Here is a 12719-nt window from a genome sequence, read left to right as displayed (position 1 = left end):
GGGAGCTGGGGCAGGCAGGGCAGCCATTGATGGGGCTGATTCGGAGATTCGGCCGATTTGGCTGTGGCCAAATCAATTCGGGACAGTGATTCGAATCGGCCGAAACCGAATCCGAAGTGAATACTAGCCACTTCGTGCAGGCCTAATCAGTATGCATGCATACATGAAAGGTTTCTGACTGCATGCATGCCCATCTCATTGTCGACTACCCTTTTCACACAGACACATGGGAAGATTTTAAGCCTCTGTTAAAAAATGCAGTCTTTGTGTCCTCATGCTGTGGCAGAATGCAAACTGTGGAAGAGCCCCAGTAAGGATACTGAACTGAAGCCTGCAAAGACAAACTTCCCCACTGATTGGGGATGGCACCGGTTTGTGGCACGTAAGAATTCTAAATCAGAGAACGGTTCTCCCCCTGACCAATGGATTTGCTATTTATTCAAAATCAGCAGCTCCCTGCCAAATCCACATGGGATATTTGATGTGCTTTTGAACTAACTGCCCATCTCTGTCACTACGGACATAGAGTGAGTTTAGCCCTGGTCAGGTTCAATTCACTAGTTTGAAATAGGGAATTTCAATGGCAGGTCTCAGAATACTCATATTGATCTTCCTGTTATTAAAAAAAAAAAGTCAAACTCCATTAAAAGGGAAGTAGATCAATGGCTCTGTAATGGCCCAGGGAGTTAGGGGCAACTGGTTCTAACATTTTTTCAGGCTGGCTTCTTCCAAAACTCTTGCTACCACCTTTCTGTTGCAAAGCATGCTGCTTTTACAAAAAGACAAGTTAGAAATGGTTTTCTTTCCAGGAAAATAGGCTGCAAACAATGTAATATGCTGGGGCATTCCCTTTGCTGGCAGTTAAAGACTTGCTGGTGTCACGTGTCACAGTTAGAGAAGGCCAGGACACTCTTTGCAACAAGAGCACAGTTAGCAAAACTCACCCTGAGAACTTCTCTGCAGATGTAGGCAATCCAGTCTTCCTTGAAACAGTTTCCCTTGGTCTTCTTTACCAAATCTGTCACAGACCCAGCTCCACAATACTCCATCACCAGCTGCAGGGAGACAAATATATTACATGTTCTCAACAGAAGGCAGAGCAGGGTGGCACCTTATAGACTAACTAATTCAGAGAGGCATAAGCTTTAGCGAGCAACCGTTTACTTTGTCAGATGCTAACCATGACCATGTTCTGGCCTACTACACCATCGGCTTAATTGTGTTGCATGCGTTGCCTGCCCTTTAGCACTGCCACTGGAGTGAAACCTTCATTTTCTGAATTACACGCTCTGCTGATGCAGTAAAACAAAGCAATGCCCCTCTTCTGCTACAGTTCACGGGGACTTCACTCCTGACTAGAGCCGACGCAAAATAAAAAAAGGGGAAAGGGCAAGGTGGGAACCAAATCCAAATCCATGAAAATGTAACCAAGTTTGTTTCAAATGGAATCAATCCTTACAAATTCTGGCTAATATTTTTAAGCAAAATGTTGGCATTTTGTTGTTCCTTCTTTGCCCCATTTTTAACTCTCTTTTGTTGTTTTCTTTCCATTTTGCCACTGGAAAAAAATCCAGAAAAAAAAGCAATGGTGGAAGATAGAGGGGAAACCCCCCCCACCCCCAAAAAAAAAACTAGGAAAAAAGATAAGCCTTAAAGCTGAAATCAAAAATACTTTCTTAAAAGTTTTATATAGATTAATAAAACACTTTTCCTTGGGAGTTCCTGTTGTAACTCCCAACAACGATTTCCTCTTTCAAGAACATCTAATAAACGTAAATGGGATTAAAAAACGTACCCAGAGCTGATCATCCTGGCCCGCAGGACTCTTCTTGACAAATGCTCCATAATATGTGGCAATATTGCGGTGATGAGAATATTTTTTTAACATGTTTATTTCCAGCTTGATTTCTTCCTCCTCATTCTGTAGTAAAAAGAGAGCAGAGCGCTGCAGGAGTGACAAGATAAACCCTCTAGTCTGCGCTGTGAAAAGCAGGACTAGGCCCTCAGACAAATCACAGGGGCAGTCTCTTAACCAGCACAACCAACAAACCTAGATCTGAAATCAGGAACTGCTCCAGCTTGAGCTCACAGGAGAAGACGGTCTACGTGGGGGCATGAACAGACTAATATCCTCGATGCACGGCACGTGGAAGGGAATTTGTAACTCACTCACTGGGACTTTAGCCGTGGAGAAGTTAACCGGATTCCAGCAAAACCCTCTTGATAACTCTCTTTATTCCAATAGTACTACATGCTTTAAATGTTGCATGCACATCACGTGATTCACCTTTCCCGTTCCCTGAGGGATCTGCCAACAGGGAACCCCCAGCCAAGGGAAGGGAAGTGACTTCCCAGGTCCACAAACCAGTTTGGAGGTGAAGCCAGGATTAGAACTTGGCTCTTTCCTCCCCACCCGGAGGTTCGTCCGCCAGAGCGTGAAGACGCCTACAGAATGACGAGGGCAGCAAGGCAGCTGCTACGGGGAGGCCAAACAGTCTACATACTCCCCTTTCTGCAGCATCTATCTGTTGTCTCTTCTGCTTACATTGGTCCTTGGGAAATGCACCCTCTTTTGTTCTGCTGGAACAGAAAACAGCATAGCAGGGTGCTGATCTACAGGGACGACTATCAGATGCCACCACAATACCAATAAATGATCATAACAGAACAGATTAGAGCGAACTTCATTGGTAGCACCTCGCGATGGCCTCAATGAGGCAGCTGTGTCTCAGCTAAGAGCTAGCCGGTGGAATGGCTCTTTCTCTTCTTGCCTGTGCCATCCTTGCCAGGAGAGATGGTGCGCCAAAGGGTGCTCTGACACCCACAAGGGAACAACAGAGCTCTTGCTCATGACACGCAGAGCCGCCTGCCTCCATCAGCGGAAAGGAATAAAAGGAAGCTGATACCTGAATTACCTTTTGCCACCAAACATCCTTGAACTTATCAGCTAATGAAAAAAATAGGCGCGGAAGACAGAACCGGCTGGGACGTGCACAACGTTTTTCCATGCTAGCCTACCACTTCCAAGGAGCAATGCCAGCCAGGTGCTCCCTTAATTGCCAGAACGGGTATCTGACAAAAAGGATGAGATCCCTGCCGGATGGTGTGAGGGGTGATAGGCATGGAGTCATTAATAGTTGGGACCCAAAACTGTTCTGAAAATCCCACCATGTGGGAGAGCTCCTTGTGAGCAAACACCAGATCAGAGCACACAACACTCACGCAGCACGTGCCGTCCTGTGAAATGGGGACACGGAGCTGTTCGAGGGCAGTGCTGAGCTGTCAGGTCGCTCAGGAGCTGGAGGAAGCACGTGCTCCAAGACGGCATCCCCTAAGGTGGTGCGCAGGCAATGCGAGCATCCTTAATAATCTCTTGCTACTTCCCTGGGACAGGGAGGGGGGCAGTTCATTTACGCTAGCGAGGTACACAGATAATAGCTTGATTAACAAGGGTATAAGAGTAGCTAAGCAATTCTGCCCAGAAAGTGGGCAAAGCCAAGATTTGAAACCTTGAGAGGTCTGTTAGGGAGAAGAAGGATGTTGGCAGGGGGAGGTGAGTGGGAGAGAAGAGGATGTGGATAAAGCGATGTACCCGGGCACTCCTGGCTCCAACCTTCCCCTTGCTGATACAGTTATGGGCCAAACGTTGCCCAAGGGCCCTTGACATCTGCTCGGAAATGTTGCTGCTTACGTAAGGAAAGCTGCTCGCAGATGCAGTTCGCTGCATTGTTTGCGGGCACGGTAGGTGTGTGCACAAAACGGCAGGTTCACAGCCAAACCCTGTTTTAGAAACCGTGGGCCTCGCCTGACCACAATGACACGAGGTAGCAGAGAGTGAGGAGGCACACGCCTCTACCCACAAGAGGAAACCAGATCGGAGACTGATAAACACACTGCCAGGAGGCTCTCTTGTCGAAGCTACGGCAAGGAGACGCGCCCCTCCTTGAAAAGTGATTTTGAGAGCTGGAACGGCAGAAAGCAGGAGGTTCCCGGGGAGCAGCCTGCTGCACGCCAGCTCCGAGGAAAAGCTCCTTTTGCAGGAGTAACGTGGCAAGACGCGAGCGCTTTGCTTGCTTGGCACGATGAGAGAACAGGAAGCCGAGCCCGTGAGGAGAGGCGCAGCAGCACACATTGCTGTCAGCCCCACTCGAGCGATTTCAACAGGCTCCCACACCCCTCCCTGTAACATGACGCTGCAGCACTTCCTGACAGATGTCCAGCGCATCCCGCGGTGACCGCAGCATCCTGCCGCCGATCAGGAGGAGGGAGCTCAAAGGCGCAGCTCATGCCGAAGGGGAACAGATTTCCTCAGCGACGTTTCTATCACGGGGCTCAGCACCAGGCATGCCAGCTTGCGGCCGGTCACAAGTTTTCTGAGCAAGTGAATTTTCATGCTGTGAATGTCACCTGTCTGGTGCCACTGAAGCTTTGGGCAGGAACGTGCCAATGCCACTTAACTTTTCACTGGAGAAATAAGGATTTATTTTTTCCGTTCCAGACCCAGGCTGGCGTTTCTGGTTATAAGCAGAGAAAAAAAAAATCCAATGCAAGACGAGTCCTTGGTTGCTCACATGAAATAGGAACTATCCAGGTTCAAGCCCCTGCTCCCATGATTCAGACCAGGGGCTTTGAACTCTGCTACATCCCCGGTGACTGCCTGAACCCTCGGCAATCAGCCACACTGGTGCAGGCCACTCTCCTGTCCAAACAAACAGAAATATTTAAAACCTGAATCGGGAATAATTTGGTGTAAGAAATGTTGACTCTGTTGTAAGCAGCCAGTTCTGTTCTTCAGATCTCTTGTGCTAGGCACGGACATTCAAAAAGCCCCAAGATGAACTGATGTAAGTTGTGCAGTTTTCACTAAGTGGCATAGTTTAGAGCTGGAGCGAACATAACACACATTTGCCCTTTGCTGGGGGGAGGCAAATTTTAGACCAGGTTCTGTCATTTTTAAACCACTCTGCATGTGCCAAACCTCTGTTGTGCTATTATAGACTGGTTTTGTGTGCCGAACCTCTGTTCTGTTACAAGTATAGACACAGGCCGAACCTCCGTTCTGTTACCGGTCTGTTCTGTTACACGTAGACCGGCTTCCCATCACTTTTACTGGTGAAAGTGTAATGTCTGTACCTGTCCTTAGAGACTGAAAGCATTTCTATCCAAGGGACTGCCATATCTCTGCATTACCGTAGCACTTGAGCACCTCACCTCTCACCATAAAACCCCTGTGCGGCGGGGCAGTGCTATTACCTCTGCTCCGGATGCAGAATCGAGGCGCACAGAGGCTGTGACTCACTCAAGATCACTCAGGAAATACAGGGCAGAGCAGGGAGTTGACCTTTATTCTCTTAAGCACCAGGTGTGCACATCAACCTCAGGGACCTTCTTGGTCCATCACTACCAGCTGGAACCAATTACTTCCTGTGCAAGGTAGGGGAAGCGTGCAAAAGCCCCAGCACAGCAGAGCTGGGAGGGGTCAGGGCTTAGAGGGAAAACCTCGAATGGTGGCTTTGAAGATTCAGATTGAAGCTTTGCAGAATTCATAACAAGAAGTACGTTGCTTGGTGTGAAACAACTCAAAACGAAAGCAATCAGAGAGGTTATTGGTACTATTCATCCTCAGAACAACTGGCCAGATTTCCTAGGACACTGCCGCTTTTCTGTGCTGCCCCTGCAAAGCAAAGCAACTGTAAACCAGGTTTCGCCAGCCAATTAAGGGAATATATAGCCTCTTTGTGTTCATGGAGCCGCACAAAGCTACTGGCATGAGCCAGCCAACCTGGGCCTCCACATGCTGTCATGTGATTTTTTGCTGGACACTGCACGTTTCCTGGAGTTTTTGCCCTGATTCTTCCACTGGGAAGAAAGCTTTCAGTGGTACTGATGCCCTCTCCCAAGTCAAGCTGTTGGGCCAACCCACAAATCTTGTTGAATAATTCAACAAAACATTTCTGCCTTTGGGCTGGCTCTGGGTCTCTGGCCCCAGACCTTTCGCCACTGACCTTTGAAGTCTAGGGGCGCTCAGATCCAGGGATCTGATTTAGCATCAGACGCTGCCAAAATTCAACCTCTGTTACTCCCCAGCAAACAGCAACCTAGCTTTATCTTTGGTGACTCTCATTTCTACTAGCTATTGCAGTGCATGTCGCATGTACTTGCACAGACAAAAGCAAAACCCCAGGGGTCTACTGCTCCAGTTGTCATAGAAAGGGACCCTCTCCATGGACAGACAAGCAACATATTCACAATTTGACTGTGTACGTGCATGTATATTTTCCAGAGATGTTGACCTTGATTCCTATTCGCACTCGGATCCTTTTAAGCTAACCTGGCAGTGTGAAAGCAGCAGTAAATTACATTACACTTAGCTTGGCATAAACTTTCTTCATCTTAAGAGTTTTATGGTACTGCCCATCACTGCAGTGTTTGCATGCTGCCAGTGGGGTGCCAAGGGGCTTTTAGTGTACATGAAAACTGGATGCATAAGTCTTAAGGACGAGTTTCCAGTAAGGGGGGGGGCATAGGTTTTTGACCTTTCCAACATTCAGGCTAATTTGGTCTTGTGGAGGCAAGTTACTGTACTACGAGCCAGCTGTACAGGGGAACAAAAATCAATGCTTAGCAAATTCTATGACACTATGTTATAACTGTAACACCACTCTATAAATGTGGAAAGGGGCAGTGCCAATTAAATTGTCTCCTTTTCTCATCTATTGAATCTTAAAAAGGCAATATTTGCATCTCTAACATGTTCCTTCTTGCTCGCTGTCAGTACGACTACAATGCCCTAGATTTTTATACCAAACAGAGGAATGGTTGGTGTGCGAGAGGAAAGGATGTGATGAAACACAGCAGGGGCAGCAAAAAGCTACAGGAAATCTCCTATTTGCTATCTCTGGCAACAGATAATCACCAGAAATAAGCAGGAAGACAGTTCTTTTCTTCATTATTATAGACTAGCAAAATATACAGAAGCGCTGTCCCCACTTGCTTTGGACAAATATGATTAAAAACAAAGCAATGTGTTCATGTAACCCATCCTTGGGATCTCAGAAAAACACCAATGCTCAGAAACACAATGAATAGCAGCTGGCCATCTTCTTCCCTAAGGAAGCCACACTAATGTTTTATTTTACATAGACCCTTTTTTCCCCTGGATTGAAGGGGAAAAAAAGGCTATATAAAATAAAATGTCAGTGTGCCATCCAGGCCACTGTCTCACCTGCCCCCCTCCCGCTATATATTCACTCACCTCCGTAACGTTCATCACCTTGATTGCTGCAAGTTGTCCAGTCTTAACATGGCGGCCCTGTTAAAATGATAACATGCTGTAAGTCAAACAGATATTTATGCAAACTGAGTAGATGGTAACCACCTTCGCATAGTAAGAATTTGGGCAGTCTCTCATGCAAGGCTAGATCTTGCTGCGTAGCTGCTTCCAGGCAATATAAATAACATCTGAAAAATACAAAACCATAATGCTTTAATGACCCCTCTATATCTTTACTGAGGACAAGGTAAAAAAAATACGAATCTCTTATTTTCAGTGCCATATGTAGAATGAGGCGAGCAACATGGCTACAACCTACACCCCTGCATGTAGCATGAGCGGTTTTTGGTCTGGGTCCAGGTCTTAGGTGACAGATGTCCTTATCCCTCTAAACGATACTTCTCGATAATCCCAACTACAACGTCAAGGACTCGATGGGCAGAAAGCCGGAATGACCTTTTCTCCCTGCATGTCAGGGCTGAAATATGTTGGTGAAACAATGCGGAGGGGAGTTGGCACTGCTCCTTACTGCTCCATAAACCCTGCGCACGGATGAAGAGAAAACCTTGTTCTGCAAAGCTGTCAACCTGGCCACATTTACATGGCCAGGGGAGACTAAAGTACATTTTTCTTGCATCAAAGGCTCTCTGTTACAGAAAGCATTGCCTTTGGAGTTCTCCGGACAAGTAGTTAATCGCAAGTCGGGTCCTGTAGATTTTGTGTTTAAAGCATAATCTCCCAAGCTGATGGAGAGGAACTCTTCAGGATTTTTACATTGTATACTGACGCTGTCAAAAGGTGGTGTGTAATAACGTGAACCAGAAATCGAGACACAAGCAACAGGATGGGCCTTTCACATCTCTGTCCTCATCAGAACTGATCAGAAAAGACATTCAAAGCAAGGCACGTTGCCTCGTTATGCTAATCAGCACCGCTTCCATAAGTGAAGATTGTATCGAATGACACGGGTCAACAGCGGATTGATTAAACATGCCGCTTCTCTCCCTTATCAACCAGATTTTTCATGAACTGGCCTGCCTTCGAGCCTTGTGAATGCAATTTTGCTTCGATTAATACTCGTGGGTACAAAATTGCAGACACCGTTCCCTGTAGTGGGCCAGGCATAGGAAATCGTGACTTGCATTGGAAACGCTACAATTTGTGGACAAAAGGATTTGCAGGTGCAATTTTATACCTGCAAAATTAGAAGTATCCTTTTAAAAATCAGGTCTTTTCTGTTCACAATTCCATGCAAGTGTTATTTATGGAGTGACGCAGTTTTGCATGGGGGGAAAAATGATTCCTTAATCTCAAGTGACGGGTCTCAGTTGGGTTTTCTTTTTTTTTTTCAAAAAAGCTCACTCCTGTTGGTTTTTGTATTTCTAGGAGTGTCCTCTTTCCAAGGCAGCACTTCTGCGATTTTCTCAGAATGAATAAATCCTACCATTCTAGCTTATCACAGAGCTCAAGAAGAAGATAAATAAGGCACACCCATACCACGAGTGTGCCGCACACTTCAGTGTGTCAGACCGCGGATTCTGTAGCCACAAGTGCTATCCCGGACAGATGCCTGCCTTTGGTCACTATCCATTTCAGCTGACGTCAGTCATGGTTCGCAAGCTTCCTTTTAGCAGCCCCTGTTCCTTTGTTGGAGGCCATTGTTTGCAAATGTTTCCAGGCATTGAAAGTCCTGGCAATACAGAGACAGGACCTTCCACAAAATACAGTAATGCTAGACAGGCTGGCACCCTGATTTAACCCCAAAGCTTGCCTGGAATTACACTCGTAGATAAAGTAAGGTCAGGGCAGGTAGCGGAGATGCTTTGAGATTTTTTAAATCTGTTTTCCCAGCATATAAGCAAGGTTAGTACCAAAACAGTACTGCAAAGGATATTGCAAATTCATTAGAATAGGAGAGAAAAAACTGGAGGGGGGGGAGGTATTTTGATTTCAGATCGTGAGCCCTATTCAGCCAATCCTCTGTATAACAGACATCTGTTCTTTTATACCCATATATCCATTCCAGGCAAACCTGATGTTTTTGCTTACTTTTCTCGCTGTAAATCAGAAACAGTTAATCTTGGGAATGCACGTTGAAGGAAATGTTGTTCCCACTAGACAAATGGATTTCCCATTATTTAAAGTATTGTACATTAAATAGATGGTTTTGCTTTGAGGCCTGGATTCACCTCAGCAGTGATTCACACACGTCCATGATCGTGCAACACACTGATTAAACCCATGCCCCAAATCCCCATGTCTTTGTATCCTGACAGCAGTGGGAGTGGGCCTGGACAAGGGGCACAGAATTGGTAAATGCCTCAGAAATCTCATCTTGTCTCAGCGCAGAGGTGTTCACTGTATGATACACGGGGGCTGGACCCGATGAGCTCACGAGGTCCCTTCCAGCCCTAAACTTCTGTGAATCCGGGATCCAAGGTTATTACTAGGCAGGTAAACCATAGGCCAATACCCCATCATCCATCAGCACAACTGTTATCAGAACAAATGTACTTATTGCCAGAGCAAACCTCTCGTTCAGCAAAGGAGCCTTGAATTTCAGTGGGAAGGAAACTTACTTTTGGGTTGCAGAGTTAAGAGGGCAAAGGGCCCATTTCATACTCAGGCCCTTTTGCACTCTGGCTTCTTAGAGAAGCCGTGGGGCTTGGCTAAACTGTCAGGCACGCTGGGGAAAGATGCCCTGTCTACTCGTTCTCATTGGATGTGCAACCAATGATATCAAATATCAATCATCTGGCTGATTTTTACTTACCCCTGCCCCCTCCACACCATTACCCTGATGGGGAGTACATGGTATTTTGGGGCTGGGGGAACACGCAGCAGGAGAAAGCGCGTTCTCAGAGCCACAATGTGCCGTGGTCTGACACTGAACAGGCCTGCCTTTAAAGTAGACTGAGTGCATTTTTAAACCTGTTTAGTTGCCTTGCTCCTCTTCCTGCATATAATGAGAGGCATTAGTGGGCATGACAATCTGGCCTCATATCAAAACGAGGGAAGAAGAGAAGATGACAGAGCGTGCAGAGTTTAAGTTATTCTGGTAGGTTCTTGATACAATCTATTGCTGCCACATAACTTTGTGCCGCTATCCTTACCGCTCCTGGCTGGGTTTGGGCAGTCCACTCATTTCACTCCGTCGTCAGAAGAAAAGGGCTAATATTCAAAATAAGCATTGATCGCTACTCACTATCAATGATTGGGGTGGAAGGCAATTGTGTGAAATGCTGCTGGGGCTGAAGAGAGAGAAGAAAAGCTGTAGATGCTTTGGTATCAAAACACGGAGCTTAGGCAGTGCTCACCTATTGCTCTTTCTGTGCGGTTTGTGGGTGTGAACGTTGGTGGCTGGGTTTCCCGAAACAAGCAGAATAATGGGGCCAAACTGTCAAGTTCACTCTCCCATCTGAAAAAGTCTCCCTTAGTAAGACGGACCACACCCATGCTCATATATGCAGCCAAAATGATATATGGCAGAATTACCAGTCAAACTGTGCCCTTGCTGCAAAGCCTGAAGCACTCTTCTCTTTTAAATATATGGCAATGTGATGTCCCCTCCAAGCACCCGTAAAGGAAAGACATGGCAGTCTATCTGCATGCACCACCAACAGAGACAAGGGACCATCTCACCAAGGGACCATCTCACCTGGAGCCAAGGGACCAACTCACCAAGGGACCACCTCACCTGGAGCCTTCTCTCTGTTTACTCAAACCATCCCATGAAACTATTTACACTCGCATGGACGATCACCAGGGAGAACTCTACTCATCATCTCATCCAACAGCCCCAAGTGTCATTGTCACCACTGGTTGCAAATCAGACAGTCCTTGAAGCCAGGATGACTAATCTCTAAGAGGGGCTTTCTACCCCAAGGACCCCTCTTTACAACAGAGCTGGACCTGAGACAGCTACCCTCGGTTAAGAAGACACGTGGCTGTCTGATGGGGTGTATCTTCCAGATGCCAAATGTTCAAGTTGGAGGTTTTTTTTCAGAATAGAAAAAGGGATCGGGCCTCTGTGGCCGAAGAGGAGCGATGCAAAGGGGTCTCGTCTTTTATGTTGGTTTCTCGGCTGTTTCAAGTTTCTTTGCCAGCTTGAAAAGTGGGTTAAAGTAGCAAGGTCTCATTCAGGCAAACTCTCACTGTGGCCAACTTCTGAGCAAAGGCATCAGGGTTTGGTCTGCCTCCCCCCGCTTTTTTTTCTGTTGTTTATGAATAAATCTGGGAGGTTACGCAGAGTTCATGGGAACTTTTATGCATGTAAACTTCACTCGCAGCCACAAGGCCCGTTCCTGCAAGCGTGCTGAGCTGCATACATTTTTTTGTGAGAGGTGTTGATTTGGTTTTGTTTGAGTTTTTCACGAGGGCACCCAGAAGCCACAGATGGGGTGTTTTTAACTGCTTCATTGCAGCATATCAGCATCTCACGGGTTCCTGCAGTATGATGAGAACGGAGTAAGACTGGCAGAATGTGGCCCTTAGGAAAGAAAGCTATTCTGAGACTGCACGGCAGCGGCAGGAACGGGTCAGAGCAGTGGCTCTCAGCTTCTTTAGACTGGAGGCACTTTTCATTAGACCTCTCCATGACTTGTGAATTTAGCTTCAAAATCTAAATGTCTTTATTATAGACCTTACCTCCTGGCAGAGGGCACGCAGCAGGAGCAGGGGAGCAGCCGGGCAGGGAGAGCCTGAACCTGTCCTTACCAGCCTGCCTTCTCACACCTCCCGTGGCACCCTTTAAAGGCTCTTGCAGCATGCCCTGGTTGAGAATCAGTGGGTTAGGGGTCTGCCTTTCCCCCACACCCAAGCTAGCAATGCTAACAAGTGCTGGTTTCTGGCGGAGGCGTAGCAGGGCGGGATCAGACCCAGAGCAGCCCCCAACACACAGGGCAGTGCTGGCTCCTGCCATGCTGACGGCAGTGGCGTGGTCAGCCCTTACTGTAGCGACAGGTGCTTTGGTGCCCACCTCCCAGTGACATTACTGGTTTCTGAAGCTACTGGTTTCTGCAGAACGTAACGCGGGACCTAGAGACCATAAGATTTCAGAGCCCTGGGGCAGGGTTGTCTGTTTTTCCAGGCACGGGGCTGCCCGAGTCAGGCTGCTGGTCAGGGGCATTCATGAACAAGGGACTCCTTGGAGTTAGTGTGTTAATAAGGGACTTCCAGCCCCCAAACTTAGGAGGGGTTAAAGGATGGCCAAAGTATCCATCCACTTGTCCGAGGCCAGTCCCAGCACCGGAGCACGGCAATATTTTGGACATCCGAAGTGCCTCAGGCACAGAGACTTGTCTTTTTAACTTCTCTGCAGCATTTTGCTACGTCACCAAGGCTCAAGAAATACTCCCATTAGCGATGGGGCAGGCAACAGCCACAGAAAGCTTTGTCACTCTTTCATCAGCAGAGCCTTTGCAAAACTGAAATCAGTTTACCCCCT

The 12719-nt window shown here is 47.1% G+C and overlaps 1 protein-coding gene across 1 annotated transcript in view; it reads right to left on the bottom strand.

Annotated features, from left to right (window-relative positions):
* The window catches only part of LOC102387875 (mitogen-activated protein kinase kinase kinase kinase 4), a 101616-nt gene that overhangs the window by 45836 nt on the left and 43061 nt on the right, over positions 1-12719 (bottom strand). Inside the window, exons 4-6 of the mRNA XM_025215010.1 lie at positions 7256-7312; positions 1796-1921; positions 945-1055 (exon numbers count right to left, since the gene is read on the bottom strand). Coding sequence (XP_025070795.1) covers positions 945-1055; positions 1796-1921; positions 7256-7312 — 294 coding nt within the window. The remainder of the gene's footprint in view (positions 1-944; positions 1056-1795; positions 1922-7255; positions 7313-12719) is intronic.

The sequence above is a fragment of the Alligator sinensis genome, unplaced genomic scaffold (assembly GCF_000455745.1).
Source record: "Alligator sinensis unplaced genomic scaffold, ASM45574v1 scaffold1388_1, whole genome shotgun sequence".
NCBI lineage: Eukaryota > Metazoa > Chordata > Crocodylia > Alligatoridae > Alligator > Alligator sinensis.
Note: the sequence above shows the minus strand (reverse complement) of the source record. Positions and strands in the feature narration are given on the sequence as shown.